Raw genomic sequence first — 23,175 nt, 5'->3', positions numbered from 1 at the left:
TGGGAGGGGACTATTAGCATGAGAAAAATTCCATGCAGCAGTACACAGTAACAGTGACTCTAATTAAGATCGGCCCCCCGGGCTAATTAAAACAGGGATTTGCAAAGAGTTTGCCATTACTGGTGGCCGCTCTCAATTAGGACTGGCAGTACTTAATACTAACAGCCAGCTCTCTAGATAAGCCTTTAAACCTCATCATTCCTCACCACAACTATCAGCCTCTTGATGCTTGTCTCCTTCCATACACCTCTGCATGCAGGCTGAAATCTCATTTCCCACCAACTGCGAATCAACCCTAATCCTTCATGCATCCATCATCACATTTCCCACTCTGAGATGCCCTTCTTTTGCCCAGTGATCTCTAGCACTCCGCATCCTTACAGCAGGCACTATGAGCAGAGCCGGATGAGCTGACAGAAGCTGCTGCTAGACACTGGCAATTAATTAGCAGTGAAACATTCTTACCAGGCACTTCCCACTGTTCAGATAAGTATGTACGTGCTGATAATTGTAAACAGTGATGCTGCCCATGATAACATCAGCTGGCAATGTCTGTGTGCCCAAAGACTCCTTCAACCACCTGAACGACTTAAGACAGGTAGAGAAAGCTCATAGTTTAACTTCCTCTATAATCTACTTTCTAGTTGGTGGTTTTGTGCTAAATCTCAGAAATTACCCCATGTTTTTACAAGAGAGAAACAAAAATTTTAAAGGTTAGTAGCTGCTCTGTTAACTGAATCATACTAAGCATATGTTATACTTTTTCTTATCTTGCAGTATTATAATCTAATTATACTGAAGATTTTTTGGTAGGTATTAATGCTGTTAGCCTAACATTAGTGTTTGTACTTCCTAGTCTTATGGGTGTTCCTTATATTTTTAGACTGAGATTTGCTAAAAGCTCAACATATTGTCTCAAGCCTTTATGGAAAAGTCAGCTGAAACTGAGCATTCTAATGGCAGTGACTGAACACATGCTAAAAGGTTAGGTACTACCCAGCATCATCACTGGAGGGAAGGTGACTAAGGAGCCGTTTAAGGTTTCTCTAGCTGCTTCTCCTAATGAAAAATGACCCTAGGTAAGCACAGAAAAAGATGTGGCCTAAGATCATCTTAGAAGCATAGGTGTTTTGTTTAAATGACTATTCACTCGCATGCTTGTTTAGTAAAACTACCAGTCCCAATTATTTCTCTACAAATACAGAAGCACTTCGCCAGAATAAAAAGCAGAAGACTGAGTAAAGGACACAGAACAACTACACAGCATAGAATCACAGAATGGTTTAGGTTGGAAGGGACCTCAAAGATCATCTAGTTCCAACTCCCCTGCCATGGGCAGGGACACCTTCCACTAGACCAGGTTGCTCAAAGCCTCATCCAGCCTGGCCTTGAAGACATCCAGTGATGGGGCACCCACCACTTTTCTGGGTAAATATTAACAAGCTGTTTAAGTTTGGACACGCATCTTGAAGATTTCTACAGGAACTCAAGGGTACAGCAGCTACTAATAGTGCCGCATGAACTCAAACCCATGTGTTACCCTAGGCATGAACAAGGGTACAAGGGCTAAAGGGAAAACGTGGACAACTAAGCACTGTCAAGGCTCATGGCTATACTAGCCAAATTATAGAAATTGCAACAAAGACGCACTGGTGATAGGCCAGTATGGCTTTTATAAAGGGGAATCACACCTCACATGCTTACTGAAGTTCTGCACAGAGATCACAAAAATACATCAGGAAGCTCAAGGTGACCGCCTATTGGACTGCTAATAGGCTGTGAACGAGTTTTAAGAAAACTAAGAAGCCACAAAAGATGTGATTTTCTGCATGGATGAACAGCTGATGGTCTGATTCACTACGGTTGTTCTTACACTGGTGGGCTGCATTTTCTTGAAAATGTCGATTTTAACATTCCAACATTTTACATTGTCTAACAAAGCACTGTTCTACCAAATCCTGGAACACAAAAGGTTAAAATCAGAGCAGACAGTTATTCCAAATTTTACTTCTTTTCTCAAAAATACAATTTAGTATTCTTTTGTTTGGTTGGGGTTTTTAGTTATATAATTACTGCAAATAGTTCCACTAGACTTACATATCATAACCAGAAGAGTCATGAAAAAGTTCTTTGTTAGGCTTATTTAGAAAATATCCTTTGCTTCAGAAGTTTTAATTGAGCTTTGACAGACAGGGGAACAATTACTGACTTTGGCTCTGTTAGCTTTGCCCCAGTCTTTCCACATGATTCACAACCCTAAGAATAAATAAAAGTAAGCCATTACCGTAAGAAATTACTGATTTGGCCAATGAAGTTATTTTAAACCCTTGGATTCCCTATGTATAACAACACTTTGGCTATATTTGTTTAGCTAAGCTGTCATGCGTTTTACTGTGTGACAACAAATACTGTGTGCACTAGATGTACAGTAGTATGCATGAGTGCAGGGGTAAGACGTGCATTAAAAAATCCTGCAGAGAAAACAAAATCCCAGTTATTCCCATTTTTGAGCATTATCCTACTTTATGAACAGTATGCCTAGTGCTACGCTGGTGCTTTTTCTCTCATTCTCTGCTTTCTAGCCAACCATGGAACACAATTTGTCACTGCATCAGTTGTTGCACTGCTGAGAAATATTGAAAATCAGAGTTTAAACACACAGTTGTAAGACAGGGAGGGATCAATATTCCATAAAAACCTACCAAGTATCTAAACTGATTTGCCTTGGAGCAATTTCCCTGACCTTCCTCATACTTGATATTTCCCTGTACACAAAACAGGACTAAATAAAATCTGTTAAAGGTCATAGCAATTTGATCGTATTCATAACAACCTATAGAAGTATCCTTTATAACCAAATAACAGTGATAATGACTTGCCCAAAGCAAAACTGTATATAGGTTTTGTTTGTTTGTTTGGAGTTTTTTGAACTTACTACTCGCAGATTTTATAAATGGCTAATAAAATACAACAGGTGGGTGCTGGCCATCACATGTTGAGAACCAATTACCTTGCACCTGGACTGTAGAGATGCTTGAAACAAGATACTCTTTGTCCAAACATGTGCTTTGGTTCTCCAAAATAAACCTTTTTAATGGTGCTTTGTACAGAGGAGCAGAACATTACTCCACACTGAAAACAGATGTGAAAGTAAACAACTGCTATCTTCACAGAATAAGCCACTGGTGAATATGTTGGCAAAAGCAGAGAAAGAACCTTCTATAGTACCACACTAACCAGAAGTCAATACTGTAGAATATGGTCTCCTGTTTCCAGTGTATTAAGAACAACTAAAGAGACTCAAAATCCACTAGAATCCAGAAAGACTGTAAACACTTGGCAGTGGGGAGAAAAGGAAGGGTTTCACACAACCATAGTATCATTGGCATCTGACCACAGTTTTACTCTCAAAGATGCTCATAACAAAAGTCATGAAAGACTGCTGAGAAATCTAGCCTGGTCTTCCCACACAGTGATATTCTTCCCTAAATGTGCAACCTGAGTGATTCAGCTAAACCACTACAAACAAAACAGTGTAGATAAACAAGGCTTTGGATTTGCAACCAGATTTAAACTTTGTTTATATTTGTTTAACTGTGAAAAAGAGTCATGATTCAGTGTATCAAAGCGGAAAAACAGTTGGATCTGTAATACTTTATTATGTATCTCGATTTTCATAAATCTTTTAGCCTTTTAAAAAGAAAACATTCTTATTTCAAAAATATTAGAGAAATATAAAGTTCTCCAATTCACTCATGGAGCACGATTGGGGAGGAGAAGGTACACTGCATTGTCCAACATTTGGCCTAAGCACCAGGTTCTGGGATATGTTTTATTCAAGGATGGAGGAATGATAACATTAATGCAAGGAGGGGGAAAGAAAATAAATCTATTCCCACAACAGAAATGCATATAGTTCTCCAATAAACACAGACAAAAAGACAGTAATCCATTCAGATCAAACAACTTATCACAGTACCCAGAAAATACAAGCAATTGGAAATTTTAATCTACTAGAATACATCAGTGTGTTTACATCAAAATAATTTAATGTTTACAGAAGGTGTGGAAGGGCTTTCACAGTTCAAAAAACTTTTTCATTTTTCCGCCACTCTGTGGTTGATCTTCTGAAAGCTAATCTGAACTGACATGTTTTCAGTCATTTAAAGTGGATTTATATGCCAGTAACTTTTAAAATAAAAAACTGATCATGTGAGAATCTTTGATTGTTCAAAATTTTTGAATATAAAATAACAAACATAAAATATGCCTACCAACCACCTTTAAAAAGGTATACTTCCTTTACATTAAAATTGGTGTGACAAATTTTATGTGCAAATGAAGTCAGCAATGCTTTCTACAATACTGTTATTAGATAGCATAAAACTTAATTTTTCTCAAATGGTTCCTAACTGACTTGAAGTTGCCTTAATTCTAAGGTGATTGCTCTAGGCTTTTAGTTTTAAAAACACATACATTATGGGATAACAACTTGGATGTACAGATTATTAGCCAGTTTTAAAAATCCACGCTGAAAAATTTATTAAAGATTCAGAAATGTTCACAGAATCCCATATTTTCCAAACATACTTATTTTATTCTAATAAACATTGTTTAGGTTTGTTTTCATGAATGAAAAGCTTGACAGTGAACAGATTAACTTTCAGGCTGTCAGCTTAACATAAAGACACAGTAACAGATGAATAATCTTTTTCTTTTCCTTGGATGTCAGGAGGCTAGGAAAACATCTAGATAATCAGTCAAAACTACAATAATTCAGATATTTTTCTTCTCCTAAAACGAGACACTTTCTTCCACCAGCCACTGGAAGTAAGGGCAGATTAATCCAACGAAATAAAACCCCTACAGATGTTCTCTGTATACCACCAGATTTTGGGCAACTTGGTGTCTCTGAACCTTAATTAACTGATGGACTATTATTGCCCACTGAAGACACCAAGAAAACTGCATCACTTATTCCACTTTGGGGATTAATGGGGAGTAAGAAAAACAAGACAGTAACACACAGTGAAATCCTGTCTTCATGATGTAAGAGAAAGATCACCCACACATTTAACCAAATCAATGATTTAACTCAGAAAGCTAAGCTCCAGAAGAACTTAGTAACTTAACTTCTAACAAATATGGAATTTAATTCTAGGAAAAAAGTCTAGAAATATTTAGAATTTAATTTTTTTAAAAAGGTAAAATTTTCATGGAAAAAACCACATTTACTTTATATGTAGTATACACTATTCCATAATTAGGCTCTTCCTTTACTAATTTGAGTAACAAAATTCAGCAGTAAAAGACTTGATGGCTGGCAGACAAACCCAACTCATCATAAAAGCCCAATAAATTCAACCAGCTACTTCGGAAGCACATCAATACTTCCTAGCTACTTGATACACACAATGAGACAGTCATTTTCTCCTGGTCCTCTGGGAACCTTTCCTCTTGAGCATATTAATGTCCACATTATTACTTTTTTCCCTTGACAGGCACATTTTACAACAAGAATAGCAGTGTATCACATCCTAGTCATTAACTAGTTCTGAAACAAGTCTATATACCTTATAAACACATCTGGAGAAGACTTCCTACAGTTTGTTTCTGGTTATTAAAACGAGTCAGAATAACAATGCAGGTGAGCTACTGAATAGTATCCATCGTAAAATAATCTGCCCTTTGTCAGAAGTCAAATTGTTTTATACAATTTATTAAGTAAACTTCGTAAAAGGTTACAAATACACACATCTGGGGCATTCAGAACTCCTTTGACTTACTGCAAGTGATATTCCTGTCACATAATCTGTTCCTACTAACGAATGAATATCAAGATTCTTGAAAATAGTATCTACATCTAAATACTTCTCAGGAAACTTTTCTTATCAGTGTAGAGTGAACATTTCACTGACAAAACCAGCTCATCAAAAAATTTACTAAGTAAATGTAATTACATGCATAACAAGACGCAGCTGCTCATGCCTCTTAAGTAACACCCAAACACTAATTAAATACTGTACTTGAAATTTAGTTTAAAATGATAAAGTTCCTATGTAGCAAAAGACTAAGGCACGGGTAGCTGTGCTAGATAAATAAATGAAATTAAAATCATCGGTATTTTTTTAAAGATATGCCAAGGCTTGAAGCATGTTTCAGTCCTGCTACAAAACAGACAAGATGCTCTGTTGGAAGCCAGTATTTTAAAATAAAAACAAAGACAAATTCTCTATGCCTGTTTTAAAAGGGAGAGAAAGAATATGTTTTTCACTTATTATTTTTATTTTGTTATTCTAGAAAATGGGTTGGCCCTCAATGTCCTTCCATGAGGCCTATATCAAAGACCTAGAAGATACAATTACATATACAAACATTGAAAGCCTAATTCATGTTACACACAACCTTGAAATGGACATGTCTTTTCAACAGCTATTCAAGTATCCTTCCTTTCTTTCTTCATATTATCTACAGGTATTCGTCAATTTGCTAAGACCTACTACTTTACTTTCTCTATGGTGGTTGGTTCAGAAAGCATAAGTAATAATGCAAGATGAGGATTTTTTTTGATTAGTCAAAGATCATATATTTACCTTCTGCAAGCATGTCTGGCACATCTGCTTGATATCTAGGCCCCACTCTGATTTCTCCCTTGTCTGCTAAAAGCGTTTTCAGTGATGGATCGTATACCAATGAATAAAAAAAAGTATCCTAAAAAAGAACACACATTTGCAACAGCATAATGATTTTTAAAATTAGGTTTATAAATCTGTATCACCTTCCATTTGGAAATTATTGAAGTAACCCCACTCACGCTTTTACAGAGCACAGGTTTGGTCCATTAATCCTTATTTTAAATAATGCAGATGTTTCATGAGTGCTTTTAAATGGCTAATTGAAGCTTCTCTCATTTCTAGGAGTTATTTCAGAACAGAGCAATAATGAAGAGATTCATAAACAAAAATGTATCAGTGGATTTGAAAAGAATTAATGTTAACCGCTTTCAGAATTTAACATGTTTCATCTCCTAAATACCTCTAACTTACTAACTTTGCATTATAAATTAGTCTCAGAAAGCGTAAAACACTGTCAGTGTCTGAAAAGGGCTTACACAAAAATAGTATTGGCATATCTGGTACAGTCATCTGTAGTATAGGTTAAGTCCTGTTTTCAGAAACATTTTCACTGATTATCAGTGGGTTTGGTATAGAAATTTAAAAATAGAGACATGATAATTTCATCTTAAAAAATACTGTCTGGCTAATGTTATATTAAGACAATCCAAAGGAAAATATATTTATTTTTAAAGTTATTTTGCAACGCAGTTATCTTTCAAATTTTTGGGGAATTTTCTTCCTCTCTGGTAAGGCTAAGCCCCTAAATTCCTTCTACAGAAAATTAAAGTGAGTAGACACTTTCCGTACAATAATTCAGAGACCTTTAATTTAAACTCCAATGCTAAGCTGCCCACTAAAAAAGCCTTTCTTGCTCTTTCTGTCCACTGACTACTGAAGATTGTTTCTAGAATACCTCTAGGGGGAAAAAAAAAAAAAGAAGAAAAAAAAAAAAGAACAAAGTAGAAAAACCAACCAAACAAAAAAGCCCTGTGAATTTTAACATAAGTATACACTACAGGAAAAAGTCTGTGTATTTTTCTCTTGTAAGATACCTTAAGAATTACTTAAAATCAATTATTTTCTAAATACAACCTTATTCATAATAAGGCCATCATTTAAAACTGTCAATTCAGTATTTATCCAATAACACTTTCTAAATCAGTGCTTTCCACAATATAATTTTTCTAACTTATCATTCAAGGAAATATTTTCAAAGTATTGTTTGCTCATTTGTTAAAAATACAACCAGAAAAAAAAATTCATCCCGATATTTACCCAAATAGAAGTCACATATTACCTCTTTCTCCAGATATGACAGCACAGACTCGGTCTCATTCAGAAGTGCAACACTGCATTTTCCCCTACACAAAACAAAGAAGAATTGTTACTTTTCACAAAGTTCAAATTTTTATTAAGTCAAAACCTTACTTGCAAGAAAATTATCTAGATATACTTCATACAATTCTATATTAAAAATATAGCACAATGCACTTTGCCATAGTTTAAAGATATCAAAATTAACATCAAAACGAATGGCTGTACTGACTCAAGCACTCAAATATTAAGAATTCTGCAGAATGGGGAAACAGCTTCTGAACTAGAGAAGCAATGAAGGAACAAGAGGTACTAACACAAGTAATAAATACACATACAATTAATAAAAAGGCCTGGATGAAACTTCACCTCCAAGTGACTCACCTCCAGTAAATTCAGTGCCTAGTGTGAAAACAAATAACCCAAACTAGAAACAATATAAGGTTCTTACCAATGGCTTGTAAAAGTTAAGGTGGTTGGTTTTTTTTGTTTTTGTGGTGGTTTTTTTTTTTTTAATGGAATTATTGCTAATGATTATTCATGGAATTCTATTCATTTTTTCTGTGGCCACCTTAAAATGCTACCTACTACATTTTTGTGCAGGCTGCCAGTGGAAAGCTTCCTCTTATTCAGCAGTGGTACACATCTGCCCAGGTAGACAACGCAATGGGAGTTTGGCCCCACTACCCCCACACCCCTTTTCCCTCCCTCTCATCCCCTTCTCCCCCAACATTCCTTCGGCCTCAAATTCCTCTGCTTCCTACTTCTCTGCAAATAATCTGCAGAATTATTTTTAACAAACGGTATTCTAAAGAAACACATATAGATGTGGATGAAAAACGTTAAGCGTGCTGAACCACCTTGCTAGCAACCAGCATTTTTTATGCTATCATTTTCAACACTACCATTTCATAATAATATATACTTATTACCACTTAAATACATCACCCTGTATTTCATCCACCTAAGTTTTATTCAACCTCTAGCAGTTTAGTCAGTATTTACCAGGAGGTTCCAGTGGTCTTATACATATGGCTACAGGAACCCTGCCCAGCACATCCTTCTCCCACGGAAAAGACCAGCACACAAATATAGAAGATAACCGTTTGCAGAGATTTCTCTTAAGATAACACCAAAGAAGTTATTCTAACATTCATGTCAGTGAATGTTGACTGGTAAGCTCAACTATAAACATTAGATGCCAGTCATTAAGGGCTGATCATCAAGCAAACATACCCAGCTAGCTAGCTACTCATTACCACAGCACACCATAAGAAATGGGGTTAAATCACGCATTAAGACTGCAGTATGTAACCTCCTCAATTTCTCTACCTCTGTATGTGCCAGGAGAACCACCCTAAAGAGAAATGGTAGGAAGGTGACTGAGAAAAATCTGAACACAATACCCAACAGCAGAAGACAAGACTCCTGCAGTAGAGAAGTAGGAAAGCACCTCTCCTTTGCTGAAAGGCTGTGAGAATTGGGCTTGTTCAGCCTGGAGAAGAGAAGGCTCTGGGGAGACCTTACAGCACCTTCCAGTACCTGAAGGGGCTACAAGGAAGCTGGGGGGGACTTTTACAAGGGCCTGTAGTGACAGGACAAGGGGTAATGGGTGTAAATTGAAAGTGGGGAGGTTTAGATTGGATATCAGGAAGAAGTTCTTCACAGAGAGGGTGGTGAGGCACTGGAACAGGGTGCCCAGAGAAGCTGTGGATGCCCCAGCCCTGGGAGTGTTCAAGGCCAGGCTGGATGAGGCTTTGAGCAACCTGGTCTAGTGGAAGGTGTCCCTGCCCATGGCAGCGGGGTTGGATGGTCTTTAAGGTCCCTTCCAACCCAAACCATTCTATGATTCTGTTCTATTATTCTATACACCACAGTGTCTTTGAAAGGGGTTTTTAAGCTTTTGGCCTCCACAATTCCAGAACACTGACTTCTAAAAATTAACTATATGTTGTACCATGAAGTCAGTTGAACATTGTTTTGTTTGGTTGGTTGTTTTTGGTGGGGTTTTTTGTTTGTTTGTGTTTTGGTTTTGGCTTTGATTTTTTTTTAACTGTTAAAGGCTAAACAGCAGTTTACCTTTCCAGTTCGCCTCTATTCCACATACCTCTAGCCCTCTCCACTACAGCCTACTCTCATTTAACTCCAATTCCTGCAGAGGCATTCCTTCACTGTCACTGGGACTGCAAGAGTGTTTTACTGACCGGCCTTATATCCTACTGCTGGTAATTTTTAAAATTTAATTTTATTTCATTTAAAGACAAGATTAATCCCCTGAGCATGTCTTCTAAATGAGTGAATTTCTTACTGGACGTTTTATTTCTTTGTACAGTATTTTAAACATCTAATGGCTGGAGTCATGCACACGGGTAACTTTTTCTAGGCAATAATCTCTCACATGCATAGACTAATGTCTCAAAAAAAGACGATGCTGCACATACAGTAGTAGATACAACACTTAAAATGCAAAAAACACCAATTTAAAGCCAGGTAAATTACATAAAGTCAAAATTAGAAAAAGTTATCTGTATCACAGTTACCAGTTTCTATAATCTAGAAACCTGCATTACTTCTTACAAATTATTTACTCTTTACCCAACGCACAAAAGCCTGCCCTTTATGCATCTGCGCTCTCTCTTTTCTTTTTTTTTCCCTTCCAGAGGAAAATTCTCTCAGCTTACTGCAAACGGTCTATTGGGTTGAACCAAGCATCTAGCTCATTATATTGTCTCTAGCATCTCCCAATCATGGATGCCTGAGAAATAATTTAAGTGAATACAGATTTGCAGTGATACATCCCTAAATACTATCCAGCCACCAATACACTTTTCACCCTTTCTTCCAATACTAATAAGCAAAATATCCTGGAGAGAAAGTTAATGTGGTTTAAACCACATTACAAGAAGACTTGGAGTTCTTTCTCCAAGGCATGTATCAAAAAACCCAGAGCTCCTCCAGACTGAAATATATTTTCCTCAGTGTTCTGAAACTTCATTCATTAATGTTTTTAAACAATTTCAGACAATTGGGACAGATGGAGCTATATCAAATAAAGAATCAATATTACGGGAAAAAATCTGACTATTCTAGTGTAGACAGAGGGGAAAAAAAAAAATAGGGGGAGGGGGAGCTAGCTACTTACACAGGCAAGTAAAGTGAAAGAGACTATACACTGCATTTACCAGATTGTAAAATCACTTACACACCAAAATAAAATGGTTCTCTTTGCAAAGACATTAGCATTTCTGAAAGATGTGAGTATTATTTAGACTGGTACAGTATAATGCCATAGTTACATTGTTCTATTGGTGGAGTCTCCGACCTGGAATGTGACAAAAACGAAACAAACTAAGGTAGAGATTACAAATAATTACTCTGTTTCTATGAAATGAAAAAAATCAGTTGGAAAGTGGTCTAATATTTATTCAGATAGGAAACCTTCTTCCTCTTACCTGACTCTGATTTAAGCTATATTCTTCCACCAAGCAGTACTCTTGACTTAACTGGTATCAACAGGGTGGATTACTGGTGAATAGCATGAGAAAGTCTCAATGATGTTAAGATTACATATCTGGTTTCGACAATTTTTCTGAATATTTTTAATCTGAGAAAAAGATCTGTACTTCTTACAAAATTAGGCAAAATCTATCTTGTATGAATATTCAAGGAAAATTTCAGATACCTCAGCAATGCATGAATAACAGCAAACAAAAAAATAAGTTAGCTTTTACAGCTTGGTTACAATTTAATTTTCATGAGAATAAATTGCTCCTTCAGAATTCTTTCTGCTCATAGATACGCTCTGCATTGAAACTGGTCACAAATAAAAGTTCTTCCACTGAGCTGACAACACCACAAACAGAACTTATGTTATTAAACCAGTCAACAGTCAGAAGTAATTTAGAGGTTTTGCAGTAAAAGAGGATAACAAAGCTCGCATATATATATATATATATATATGCTCATGGTTTATACTAGCCTCTGTCATATAAACAATTCCAGATTCAATTGCTTCCCCTGTCCTAGGAAACAGAGCTAGGACTCCTAACTTTTTTCTTTTTTTTCAGGTGACTCCAGCAGTAGGTTGACAATTGCTGATCCTTTACACCCATCAGCTACAGGATGCCTAGCAACCCCTTTCAACCCCTACAACCTACATCCATATTTCAGTGAAGCTCTCCTGTTACAATATTGAAATGGGACTCACACGCTTACCCACAAATATACTCTAAAATACTACTTCAGAAAAAGTGCCTTAATGATTTTGTAGAAAATGATTTCTTTAACAGCCCTAGCAGAAAACCGGGAACATGTAGTACCAAACCCAAAATACTAACCATCTACAACTGCAACAGCCAAGCACAGAGATGCTCATGAGGATTTTAAGGACATGCCAAGACACACTAGTTATAGTAGGGAGAAGTCTCAGTGCAGGCAACATAAGGATTTTCCCGCCTCCCTCACCCTTGTTTTGGGAGCTATTTTTCAGGTTTGTGCTTTTGGGGTTTGGTTGGGGTTTATTTTTTTGTGGGTGGAGGGAGGAGGTGGTGTTGGGTTTGGGGAGGGGGTGTGTTTTGTTTTGTTTTTACTGTGGAACAAAGAACAGGAGTATAAAAAGAAAGAATTAGAAAATAAAATGGCAGCTGAGACTGCCATAAATAAGACTGTCTTGGGAAATTCAATAAGGAGCTAATGAAAATTAACACTTGCCAGTTAGTATAGGAGTCCTGGAGGACAGATTTTTAAGAGAGTAAGCACCTAATAGGACTTGAAAACTTAAGACAAAAAGCACCATGTTTGAATGAAACCCAGTGGAGGAATGAAAACCACATGGGAACATAATTCATACAAGACCACGACACCCATTAACGTTTAAAACAGAAAAGTACAGTAAGACTGCCCTTACACTCCAGCGAAGGCACAAGATGATGATAATGAGCTAAAGAACTTCAGCTGTAGGAGAAAAGTCGTACCAGGGCTATTCATGCAATACAGTGTTAGGAAAAGATTTCAATACAAACTGGTTAAACAACCTAGAGCAAAACACCAAATTCTCCAGAAGATACACTTACTGTGTATCCAGAGTGGGACATGAAATCAACAGCAACTGTTTTGATCTTTTCAAGTCTTTTCAAACAAACAAGATATTGTTTGTTTTGGCACAGCCACTTTTCCACTTTTAAACCAGTGGAAAGCTCTTACAATTCCTGTTCTGCCATTCTCACAGGTTGTGTCTTCATATTTTCACCAAATGAGTAGGACAGCCCAAGAGTTACAAACCCTATTTTAAAAAGCATTTCTTGGGACAGAAGGTATGCAAATGGAAAATTACAGGAAGAAATGACCAAAGAAACAGAACAATTAGTGCCTGTTAACCAGGACAAAGCAAAGGAGTGTAAAAAGCAACCTCATGGGGATGGTATCACGCCATGTTAAGTTTTCTGTTCTAACACAGATGCAGTCTGGGAGAGACTGATGTGGTGTAAGAACTCATTGCTCTGGGTTCACTGAAACATGATATTCATTGGTCATTCAGATACAAGTTGAAGGATGAAAATAATACATGCAGGCATGACCCCACAGACTTTGAAATTCTGCTATTAATAATTAATAATTGCCCTCCTGAGTATGACAGAATGATGTTGGGTACTTCTATGCAGATATACCAATTGTCTCCTGCTGACCATCATCAAGAAATGTTGGCATCTCAGCAGAGGTTTGCAACGCAGATGTGTGCGTCACTAGCTAGACCGTCTGAGAATAAAACAACAGGAGAGAATATTAAGAAATATTACGCTTGTGAAGAAAACCTGGTTTTATTTTAACATACACTGTTACTTCAAAGACAACCAGGATTAAACTAAAAAGAAGGTGCATAATGAAGAGGGTTAAAAAGGTTTTGTGCTGGAGCAGAACTCAGGAGCAACCTTTCCTGTATTTGGCATAAAGGAGAAGGGGGACAAAAAGGTACAGATACTGAGTAGAGAAGGAGAGCTACCATAAACGAAAAAGGTTTTCCCTGAACTGCCTTAAATGGGAAAGGGTTTTGAGGATTTCCAAGCAAATGACCACTTTGAGCCAAATCTTGATCCCTTACAAGCAGTCTAAATTGCAATGATGATCACCAAACCACAGAGTAGAAACTGTGGAGTCCAAAGAGCTTCTGCTAATTATATGAAATTGATTCCCCATTTATGGGAAGCCAATACCAAGTGTACTGAAGTATTTTACTTTTAAGCGCAATTTAAGGGGCACAGAATGATGCTGACAGGCATGTCCTAAGGTCTTTATAGCAGATTTCAAGCTCTCCAGACTGCAAAGGTATTTACAACTGGAGAGCAAGCTACTGTACAACACTAAAACGAAGAAAATCAAAGCATCATCATAGTGGTTTGAACCTGCAGACTCCATAACTAATCAACCACATCTGAAAACAAGATTCTGGCCTAGACTGAATCATCTGAATTCATGTAAGAATTCTCCAAATTCCATTGGAGAGAATAAATAAATAAACAAACACAAACAAAACAAAACAAAAAAACAACACCCACCCACAACAAAACCACACCACCACACAAACAACAACATAGCAGGCATGCTTTAAAAGTCCCTTTGCTGTAAATAAATTAAATCCAGAAAGGCAGAATGCCTTTCTTAATCCAAATCATCAGGTAAGCACATGCCTATGCAAAGTAGATTCACTCCTTACCCAGTGTGATTTATGCCAGAAAATGAATGAGGCTTATCAGGCTCACAGTATGGCTTTAAAAATTCATCAAAATTTGTATCTCATATATATATACACACCACACATGCGTGCATATACATATATATATATATGATGTATATAAACGCATACATACACCCCACTCCACACACCAATAACTTCTGCCAGGAATTTTTTATGCCAAAACTCAAAATCTTGAGGCAATACCACTAAATCCAAAGGTGCAGTGTCTTAAAAAGTCACATTTTTTTCCTGTAAAATGATCTGTCCTGTCTTGAGCTTCAGATCATTTGATGTGTTTTAAATGAAGCAATCCCACATTCAGAAAAATTATTTCTCTACACCTTAGTCATTTGAAGTAGCAATATTAGTGAGTCCTGATGAGAAAATGAAGAAGAAAGCACAGCATAAAGAAATCTGTATGATAAAACTGAGACATTTATTATGCATCTAAAATGCATCACACACATAGGGAGCTTATAAGCACTACTTTTTTTTAAATAAACTGCACATACTTATATGTCTAAAGTAACTTTGGTACCACTATGTGGTCTACTCAGGACCTAAAGGATAATTTAACACCAAAAAAAAAAAAAAAAAAAGGGAGAGAGAGAGGAAAAACCACCAAAAACTTAAGAGACTGTGCTCTGAACTACATTGCTGATCAGGATGATGTCAAAACAAAGGAAAAAAATAAAGTGTAAAAATGTATTGAACTAATACAGGGAAAATTTTCAGAACCTGGGAAAACCAAGATTCTTCACAGCTTGATACTTCAGGAGTTAAGTATAGTTTTTTGATATGCTTACATGTAAAAATATGCAGAGGCTCCAAATTTCTAGATAAAAATTAAAGAATTCTTCTCACCATCAGACTATTTGGAAGCCTTTTAGCATCACATATGCACAGCCATTCTGCAAAAATATACACTTTCTCCCCAAGCATATTAATCAGCTTTTAATAAAACAATCACATGCAAGCCAATCCCAGTCTTTAAAAGGCTCATGAAGTCCTTTCTGTGTGGAAATGGAAGAAATAAGCCAAGCCAAGAACATCTAAAGTTAGTTTAGGGTTTGGTTGATTTGGGGTTGGGGTTTTTTTTTCTCCAAAATAAAAAGTATGCATGAGAAGGATTCATAAGTTAGAAATAACTGAAGATTTTAGAATCAGAGTTCAGAAACTTTTCCTGAATTAAGGCCATATGTATACAGAAAGCTTCAACTTCCTGCTTATGCCAAGCAACAAATACGATTCTCTAAGAAATGTGAGAAACACTTAAGTTCATCCAATGACAGATTAAATAAATAGTCCCCATTAAAGATTAGAGTGTATATTTGTCGTGGATACCAGCACAACATTTATTACCGATATATGAATAATCTCACAATGACAAGCATAAACATAATGCACAGGTATCATACACAGCCGTGTTGAGTCCAGAAATCAAGCTCGGCAGGAATTGCAGCATCTTGAAATAGTGTCCAAGAAAAGCAAAAAATACTCAGTAAAAACAGTTTCCAGACATTAAAAAAAAAAAAATATATATATATACACACACACAATCTGACCAAAATCCCTGCACTTATAAAAAAATAGAGTGGCACAAACACATGGAATTAGCAACTGATAAAACTGTGAAGAATATGGTAAATTATCCATCACTTGAAAATTTTTCAACCAAGTATGGATGTCCAAGCATTGAAATATACCATTTAATTCAAGCACAATCAACTGGGATCACGTCAACAGTCACTGCACAAAACTCTGGCCTGAAATCAGGTAAAAGCGCAACTAAAGAGATAATGACAATCCCGTGCTGCTCTTTAGTCCCAGGGAAGGACTCTTAAAAACTTGTATTCAGTCTCTGACTAACCAGAAAGACTGTTGAAGTAATTTAGCAGATACCATTTTTATTTATTCAAGATAAATATTTGCCACCCTGCTGTAACTCAGAAAGAATTTTGACAAAATAGTTTATTTTTAACCTTTACAAAACCCACACAACTGTGTCAGCCATTAAATCACCAAATCTTAGCAACCAAAAAAATTACATATTTCAAATCCTCTTTCCCATTCACATATGGCCAACAGTCTCTGAAGTTTTTCTCCTTCTCAAGCTGTTTTGACTTTAGTCAAATAGTCTGTACTCAAGCCTCATTTTACTTTGCATAAATGAGGTTTGGGTTTTGTTGGTGTTTTTTTTGTTTGTTTTTTCTGTGGTGGGTGTTGTTTGGTTTTGGTGGGGTTTTTTTTTTTTTTTTAGAGGCTGGATGTGTTATTGCAGTAGAGAGCAGCCCAAAAGATACACACCTTATTTAAATACGACATCTGGGAATGCTTGGCTTATACACACCTTTCAAACACTTAAATAACTAAAAAGACAACCCAAGACAGAAACAACAGTTATAACAACCAGTAACTAAGCAATGATAATGAAACGAACCCTGATGGATAAATAAATTCTTCCACACAACTACGAAGTATTAAATTTAAAAGCAATTACACATAATCTTTGAAGTTAATGCAATCTTTTACAGCAATCTAAACATGTTTATCACCTATTAACTCTTGAGACCATAAGACTGAAAAATAAATTTAAGGCCCAAGTCAGATAACCCAGTGCATCTCTCCAACAACATAACTATTTGCAGATTTTTATACAAGGGCCCCATTTCACCACGTTCTAAGTTTTATGGTACGTTTTACAACACCAGCAAACAATTTCACCTTGATGGCAACTTTCCACATTTCCCCCCTGCCGCCCACCCCTTCTCAAGCCTTTTCAAAATGCTTTATTTGGTAATGCTCAAATCTCTGAAAAGCCAAGTGGAATTACACAGCACTCCGTCTCAACTCAGCCCCGCTCTGGGGCCAGCACCGCTGACAGGAGCCATCTGCATGAACTCGGGGTGCATTCACTGTGCGACATTAATGAAGGAGCGTGAGGCGAGTCTGGCCGGCAGACTGGGGATTACAGTGCCTGCAAAACTGCATCTGTAACTTACAGGATGAGGAAGGAAGGAGGTAATTCACTGGAGGGGTGCTACGTATTTGAGCAGATAAGGGAGGGAATAGTTTCACTTGTAACTTGACAAGTAGGCATCAACTAGGATAATAAACTTATCTTTGAGACCCAAACTAATACATCAGCTTGTACTGTACCACACGCCATCGCTCCAGAATGGTGCTGACCTGGGTTTTTTTTGGTTGCCTAATTTTATATCACTTCCTAAAGCTACTAGAATGCCATAGTGATACATAATGTAAAGGAAACAACATGAGGTCTAAACAAGTCCCAATATTTGTAACAAAACAAATCATATCTCCAGAGTTACATTTAACATACACAGCAAAATAAAAAGCATGAGAATAAGGTATGAAACTGTATTTCAGTAATTCCAAAGGAAATTACATCAGAATTATTTAAAACTCAACATTACCGACCAAAGAGCTTCAGAATTAGACTTGCACATCAAATAACTCTAACCTGCTAGAATAACTGCCAGGTATATCAACTATAAAATAGTGGCACCAGGTGTATAAACGAGACTAACTCACAATTACAAACACAGTACTCTCAGTCATAGGGGTTTCAGGGAGGAAGGGGAAGGAAGCTGTAATCATAGAAAGAGTAGTTAAGAAGCAAGATGAAACAAAAGCAGTAAAAGTGTATTAGTAAAAATGAAATAAAAACATACTACATCAGGTAAAATTATTTTATTCCTTTAAATTACAAGCAGAAAGGCAAGTAAACTCCGCTTCATTTCTTGGCTGATGTCAGCAAAAGTTCAAGATCTGCAGCTGCCAAAAGCAACTGTAGATGGTTCAGCCTCCTCCATTCTCTTAAAATCACTTTTAGCTTTCTCCTCTTCCTTCCAAAAGGACTGAGCTTTTACATTCTTATTCTTGAGAGAACTGATCTCCACTCTATTCCACTGTACCATTTAATTTTTCCTGTAATTCCAATTGCTCCTATTTAGGGGCTAAAAATGTAGGTGGCAAGAGCACAGGAACACAGAACGGAGCTACTCAGACTTTTATTGCATGAGTATCTGCTAGGTTTCTATATGGAGATGACTGGCTTGGCAGACCAGTGACTGTCACCTACCCTGACTTCAGCAAGGCCTGGAATGTGCTCCTTCATGCCCTTTAACCAGACACGTAACATATGGACTAGGTAAGTAGACAGTAAGGTTGGAAAACTAGCTGGACCACCAGGCTGAAAAGGTTTTAGTGAGTAGTACTAAGTTCAGCTGGCAGCTGATACTGGGGGCATCCCTCAAGTGCTGATACTGGGGCCAACAGTTTAACACCTTTATTAACAATCTGGACAAGTTCCCTGAATACACTTTCAAGTCTACAGATGTGGATTCAACACTAAACTGGATTTGTTAACTCTTCAAAAGTACAACAACTAAAAGCAAAACTCCTACTGCTGTCCGCACTTATATATCTTTTCATTAGGTAATTAAGATGGAGCCGGCCTCCTTTCAGAGAAGCACAGCAACAGGACAAGAGGCAGTAGACATTAAGTTTAAACATGGGAAATCCCAATTAGATGTCAGAAAAAAACATTCCCCATGACAGAAGTCAAACACAAACACACTCGGAGAGGCTGTGGAATCTCCATCCTTGGATATTCTGGAGTACTGATAGGAGAAAGTTGGAGTACTACCACCTTCACATTATTTCTATCAGGTTTACAGGGCAAGCTAATTAATGAAAGTGTTGAAAACTACTGAGAATCACAGAATCTGAACATTAGTAAGTTAAAAAGCAAAATAAGGAGTATTTTGCAGTGTGTTTTCCTTCTTGTTTCTTTTAAAATTAAAAGTTTTTTCAAACATCATTAGACTACATAAAGCTTGTTCCAGAATTCAACTGGTAAAGGCCTTAGTAACATGTGACAGCACAGCCCTACTGCATTCATCTGCCCTGAAAAGTAGCTGCAAGTCATCACTCTGCATGTGCCTCCTGCAGAGTGCTGCATGTACTGTGCATTCACGTGTTTCTCTGGCTTCTTTATGAAGTATGTACTGGAGAACCCCTATTGTATTTGCTCCCTGAGTTGTGAGGTGAGAAGACATTCACAATACTTCTATGTAATCTTCTCTCCATGAAGAGAATACCGCATTTCGATATCTACATGTCAAAGTAAGTAAAAGAAACTGTGCAGGATTATTATCTCTATGCTATAGTTGGAGAAGCAGAGATTTGACAGTTAAATGACTTTCTCAAAGGCAGAGAACAAGCAGTTGTATCAAGCACAGGAAATTAATACAAAAATTTCCAACGCCTAGTTTTTGTGTCGGCAGCAAGAAAGATAAGCCACACTTTTGCCAGTAAGAGAAAATACAAAGGGTTTCTTCAGTTAGAGCATATACACTTCTTTTTCAGTAGCTTCTAGTCATTTATGGTCTGAAACAGCTAAGGGAAGCTGGATGAAATGACAAAACAAAAATTCCTTCAGAATGCAATGTAAGAGAACCTTCGTTTATACTTAATACACTCTTCCCCATCACTGTGTTCTCCCTTTTCCGTTTCTAAGCATATCATCCTCCCCACTCCCCAACACAAAACGAATTTGCTTCACTGCTAAATAGGAGTGACATGAGTGCTTACATCATGTACAGAAAGAAATCAACAAGCCCAAAACCTCTTCCCACATTAGCACCAGGGCAATTTAAACAATACTTGAAGTGCTTTTGCAACATTTGGCCAAACTCAATCATGACTTGGTCACATTTACTGAAGTTGGGGAAATTTTATTTTTAAATGCATGCAGCCCTAAACTGCAGATCTGACCACTGAGCCACTGTCTCCTTTCCAAACCCATCTGTGGTTTCCTTCTGCAAGCAAAATGGTCAAAGTTCCTCTGGCACACAGAATAATTAAAACAGCAACTCTTCACAAGTAGGAACAAACTGACTTTATACCATATTACCAACTGACGCTCTAATTGGCAAGCCAGCAGCTCCAAGACTCTTGCCCCTTCCAAGGCCCAAAAATGAGGTGACAGAAGGAAAAAAACAAAGGCAGTTCATGGGACAACCTGGCACAACTCAGCTGTGGTCAATCACACCCTTGTGCAAGATAAAGGCCAAGGCATTCAAGCAGCTGGGACACTGGCACGCCAACCACCTCAACAGCATACACAGATAAAACCACCTCAACAGAACACACCGATAAAAGGTATTTACTTTTTCTTACCTGATATGCGTTGCAGGAAGGGACTCATACTGGCGAGAAAGGAAGAGCTCTCTGTGCTTCAACTGATGTTTCTGTTTATCAGTCAAATCAACCTCAATTGTAGTTTCAGACTCTTCTTCAACTTCTTCTGCAGAAAAGCAGAGCGTAGGTCGAAATTACCACTGTTGCATAACACCACTGCAGCCATTTCACTTGACATCCCCCCAACCCTTAGCATTTCAAAGAAAAGGTGAGTTTAACAAGACTACAGTTTATGTAACTTGACAGCATATTAAGTATTTTGAATTCTACACATTCTACTTAAATTCCTGCTCCTCTCCTACTGTACTACAGGTTGATGTCTTTCACATAGCTATAAGAACAATCCTGACAACATTACTCATTCTTTTTTCATCTTCTTTCATCTCTTCCCCCCCACCCCGGGGTGCCTCTTGCTTGCTGAACAGTTCTGGTTTAGATTTTCTATTCCTGACACTCTTATTACTAAAACTTTCATGGAAGTCTTGGGGATTCCTTCTAATCAACAGAAATTTATCAAACACAACTGCAGTCTAAGACTGCCAAATCACAGTCTGAGAAAACTGACAAAGCCTACTACCTTCCATTATGTTAACCTTATTAAATGCCAACAACAAATATAGCTTATTTTAATATTTAAATAAGATTTAAAATTATTTCTGTGTTAAGCAAGAAAGCACTACTTAATCTGTAAGTTAACATCTGTAACATCAAACTGTAAATCTTTTTGAAGGTTATTTTCAGTTGAAAACTACCTTTCCCAATTACTGTCACCTGAAATTCTCTAGTATTACTTCATATGTGGTAAAACCAAGAAAATCATTGCCTTTTAAAGATTTAAACCAACTGTAAGCTGGGAGCATAAAGGAAGACATACAAGCAGATAGTAGAAAGTGTCATGTTCAGAGTGTAAGAGAATGTTCACAGTGGTTGCTAAAATGTCAGACAACAACAGGCCCTCCAAAATGGCAACCCTGGGATCTTCATGACCGAAATCTGCCTTCCTAGTGGATTCCTGGGACACGCGGAACTTGAATCTGTACTTCCTCTAGCTTCACAGAAAGGACAGGAAAAGGACAGTATTCCCTTGAATACTGTATGCAAAAATACAGGCACTAACAACTTCTCTAATATTTGGCAATTTTATACCTGCTACATTATCCATCAGCTACAAAAAAACAAGTGTACTTCATAAAGTAAGTCTCAGAAATTAACCAATGAAACCTCAGCATTAGGTAGTTTTCACCTACCTACCTACCACAGATCATCTCTTCCACTCTTCCAACAATAACCATTTTTACAAACAGCCTACAGACACTATCTCAAAATTAAGCCCGCCTGCATCCTCATGGCAACCACAGTTCACTCCAAATGCAATACTTCATTATTTTATTCCTTTTAATCATACCTGTGTGTAGGCTCATTCCACCTCTAATAATTCTTTCCACAAAAGTGATAAAACAATACACACTGATATAACCAACTTCTTCAAACCCAGTTACATCCACTGTAAGTCTATCTTGCTGTAGACGCCCCAGTCACCTTCCTTGTTTTGGCACATTTTGTGGGGAGACAGAATACAAAAAAAAAAGAAAAATGAGAACAAAGACTCCCCCCAGACTCACGTGACATGTGCAGGTTCAAGTCAGACCACAGCTCAGTTCAGAATTATTCTGGCCACTATGATACTAATAATAAAGCTTAAAAAAATCTGTGCAAAGGCAAACCGTTTTTTTTTTTTAATTAAGCAAGTAATTAAAGAAAATTAGAATTTTCTTTAGAAATTAGCATTAAACGGTTTATGTTTCAAGCAATTAATGGCTTTACTACAGTAAGTGACCACTGCAAGTCACATTTGGATTTCAACGTTCAAGCATCAGTACTTCCTTTTAAAAGAGCGAGACATGCCAGTGGTTACCTTATTGGTTTGGTTTTTGTTTGTTTTTAGGGTTTGGGGTTTTTTTTAAATAAATGTACTGCTTGTAGTATTGTACAGGTCCAAAGTTCTTAACTGGCTATTTATTTCCTCTTTCCTTCCTGAAAAACACCAAAGCAATGTAATCTTGTGTTATAACCACCTGAAAACAGCTGACAAAAAGCATTCCACTAGAAAGCAATTTAGGCATCCACACACAGGTGTCTGTGTTTTACACTGCCGTGTACAAAACATCTGACTGCAGAGAGGGCTCAAAACACAACAGAATATGTGCCATTTTAAATTGTCTGCAGGGAGCCAGAGATTATATTCTAAAGAGTTTTAAATGGCTTTAGACACCTGTATTCAAGTAT

The 23,175-nt window shown here is 37.1% G+C and overlaps 1 protein-coding gene across 1 annotated transcript in view; it reads right to left on the bottom strand.

Moving 5' to 3' along the window:
• The window catches only part of MTA3 (metastasis associated 1 family, member 3), a gene marked incomplete at its 3' end in the record, with an annotated part of 96,309 nt that extends 74,128 nt beyond the window's left edge, over window positions 1–22,181 (bottom strand). Inside the window, exons 1-4 of the mRNA XM_010154531.1 lie at window positions 22,145–22,181; window positions 20,869–20,995; window positions 7,915–7,978; window positions 6,594–6,711 (exon numbers count right to left, since the gene is read on the bottom strand). Of these exons, the coding sequence (XP_010152833.1) occupies window positions 6,594–6,711; window positions 7,915–7,978; window positions 20,869–20,995; window positions 22,145–22,181 (346 nt within the window). The remainder of the gene's footprint in view (window positions 1–6,593; window positions 6,712–7,914; window positions 7,979–20,868; window positions 20,996–22,144) is intronic.
• Between the last annotated feature and the right edge of the window lie 994 nt (window positions 22,182–23,175).

The sequence above is a fragment of the Eurypyga helias genome, unplaced genomic scaffold (genome assembly GCF_000690775.1).
Source record: "Eurypyga helias isolate BGI_N326 unplaced genomic scaffold, ASM69077v1 scaffold17166, whole genome shotgun sequence".
Lineage (NCBI taxonomy): Eukaryota > Metazoa > Chordata > Aves > Eurypygiformes > Eurypygidae > Eurypyga > Eurypyga helias.
The sequence above is the reverse complement of the archived record's forward strand: the minus strand, read 5'-3'. Positions and strand labels throughout refer to the sequence as shown.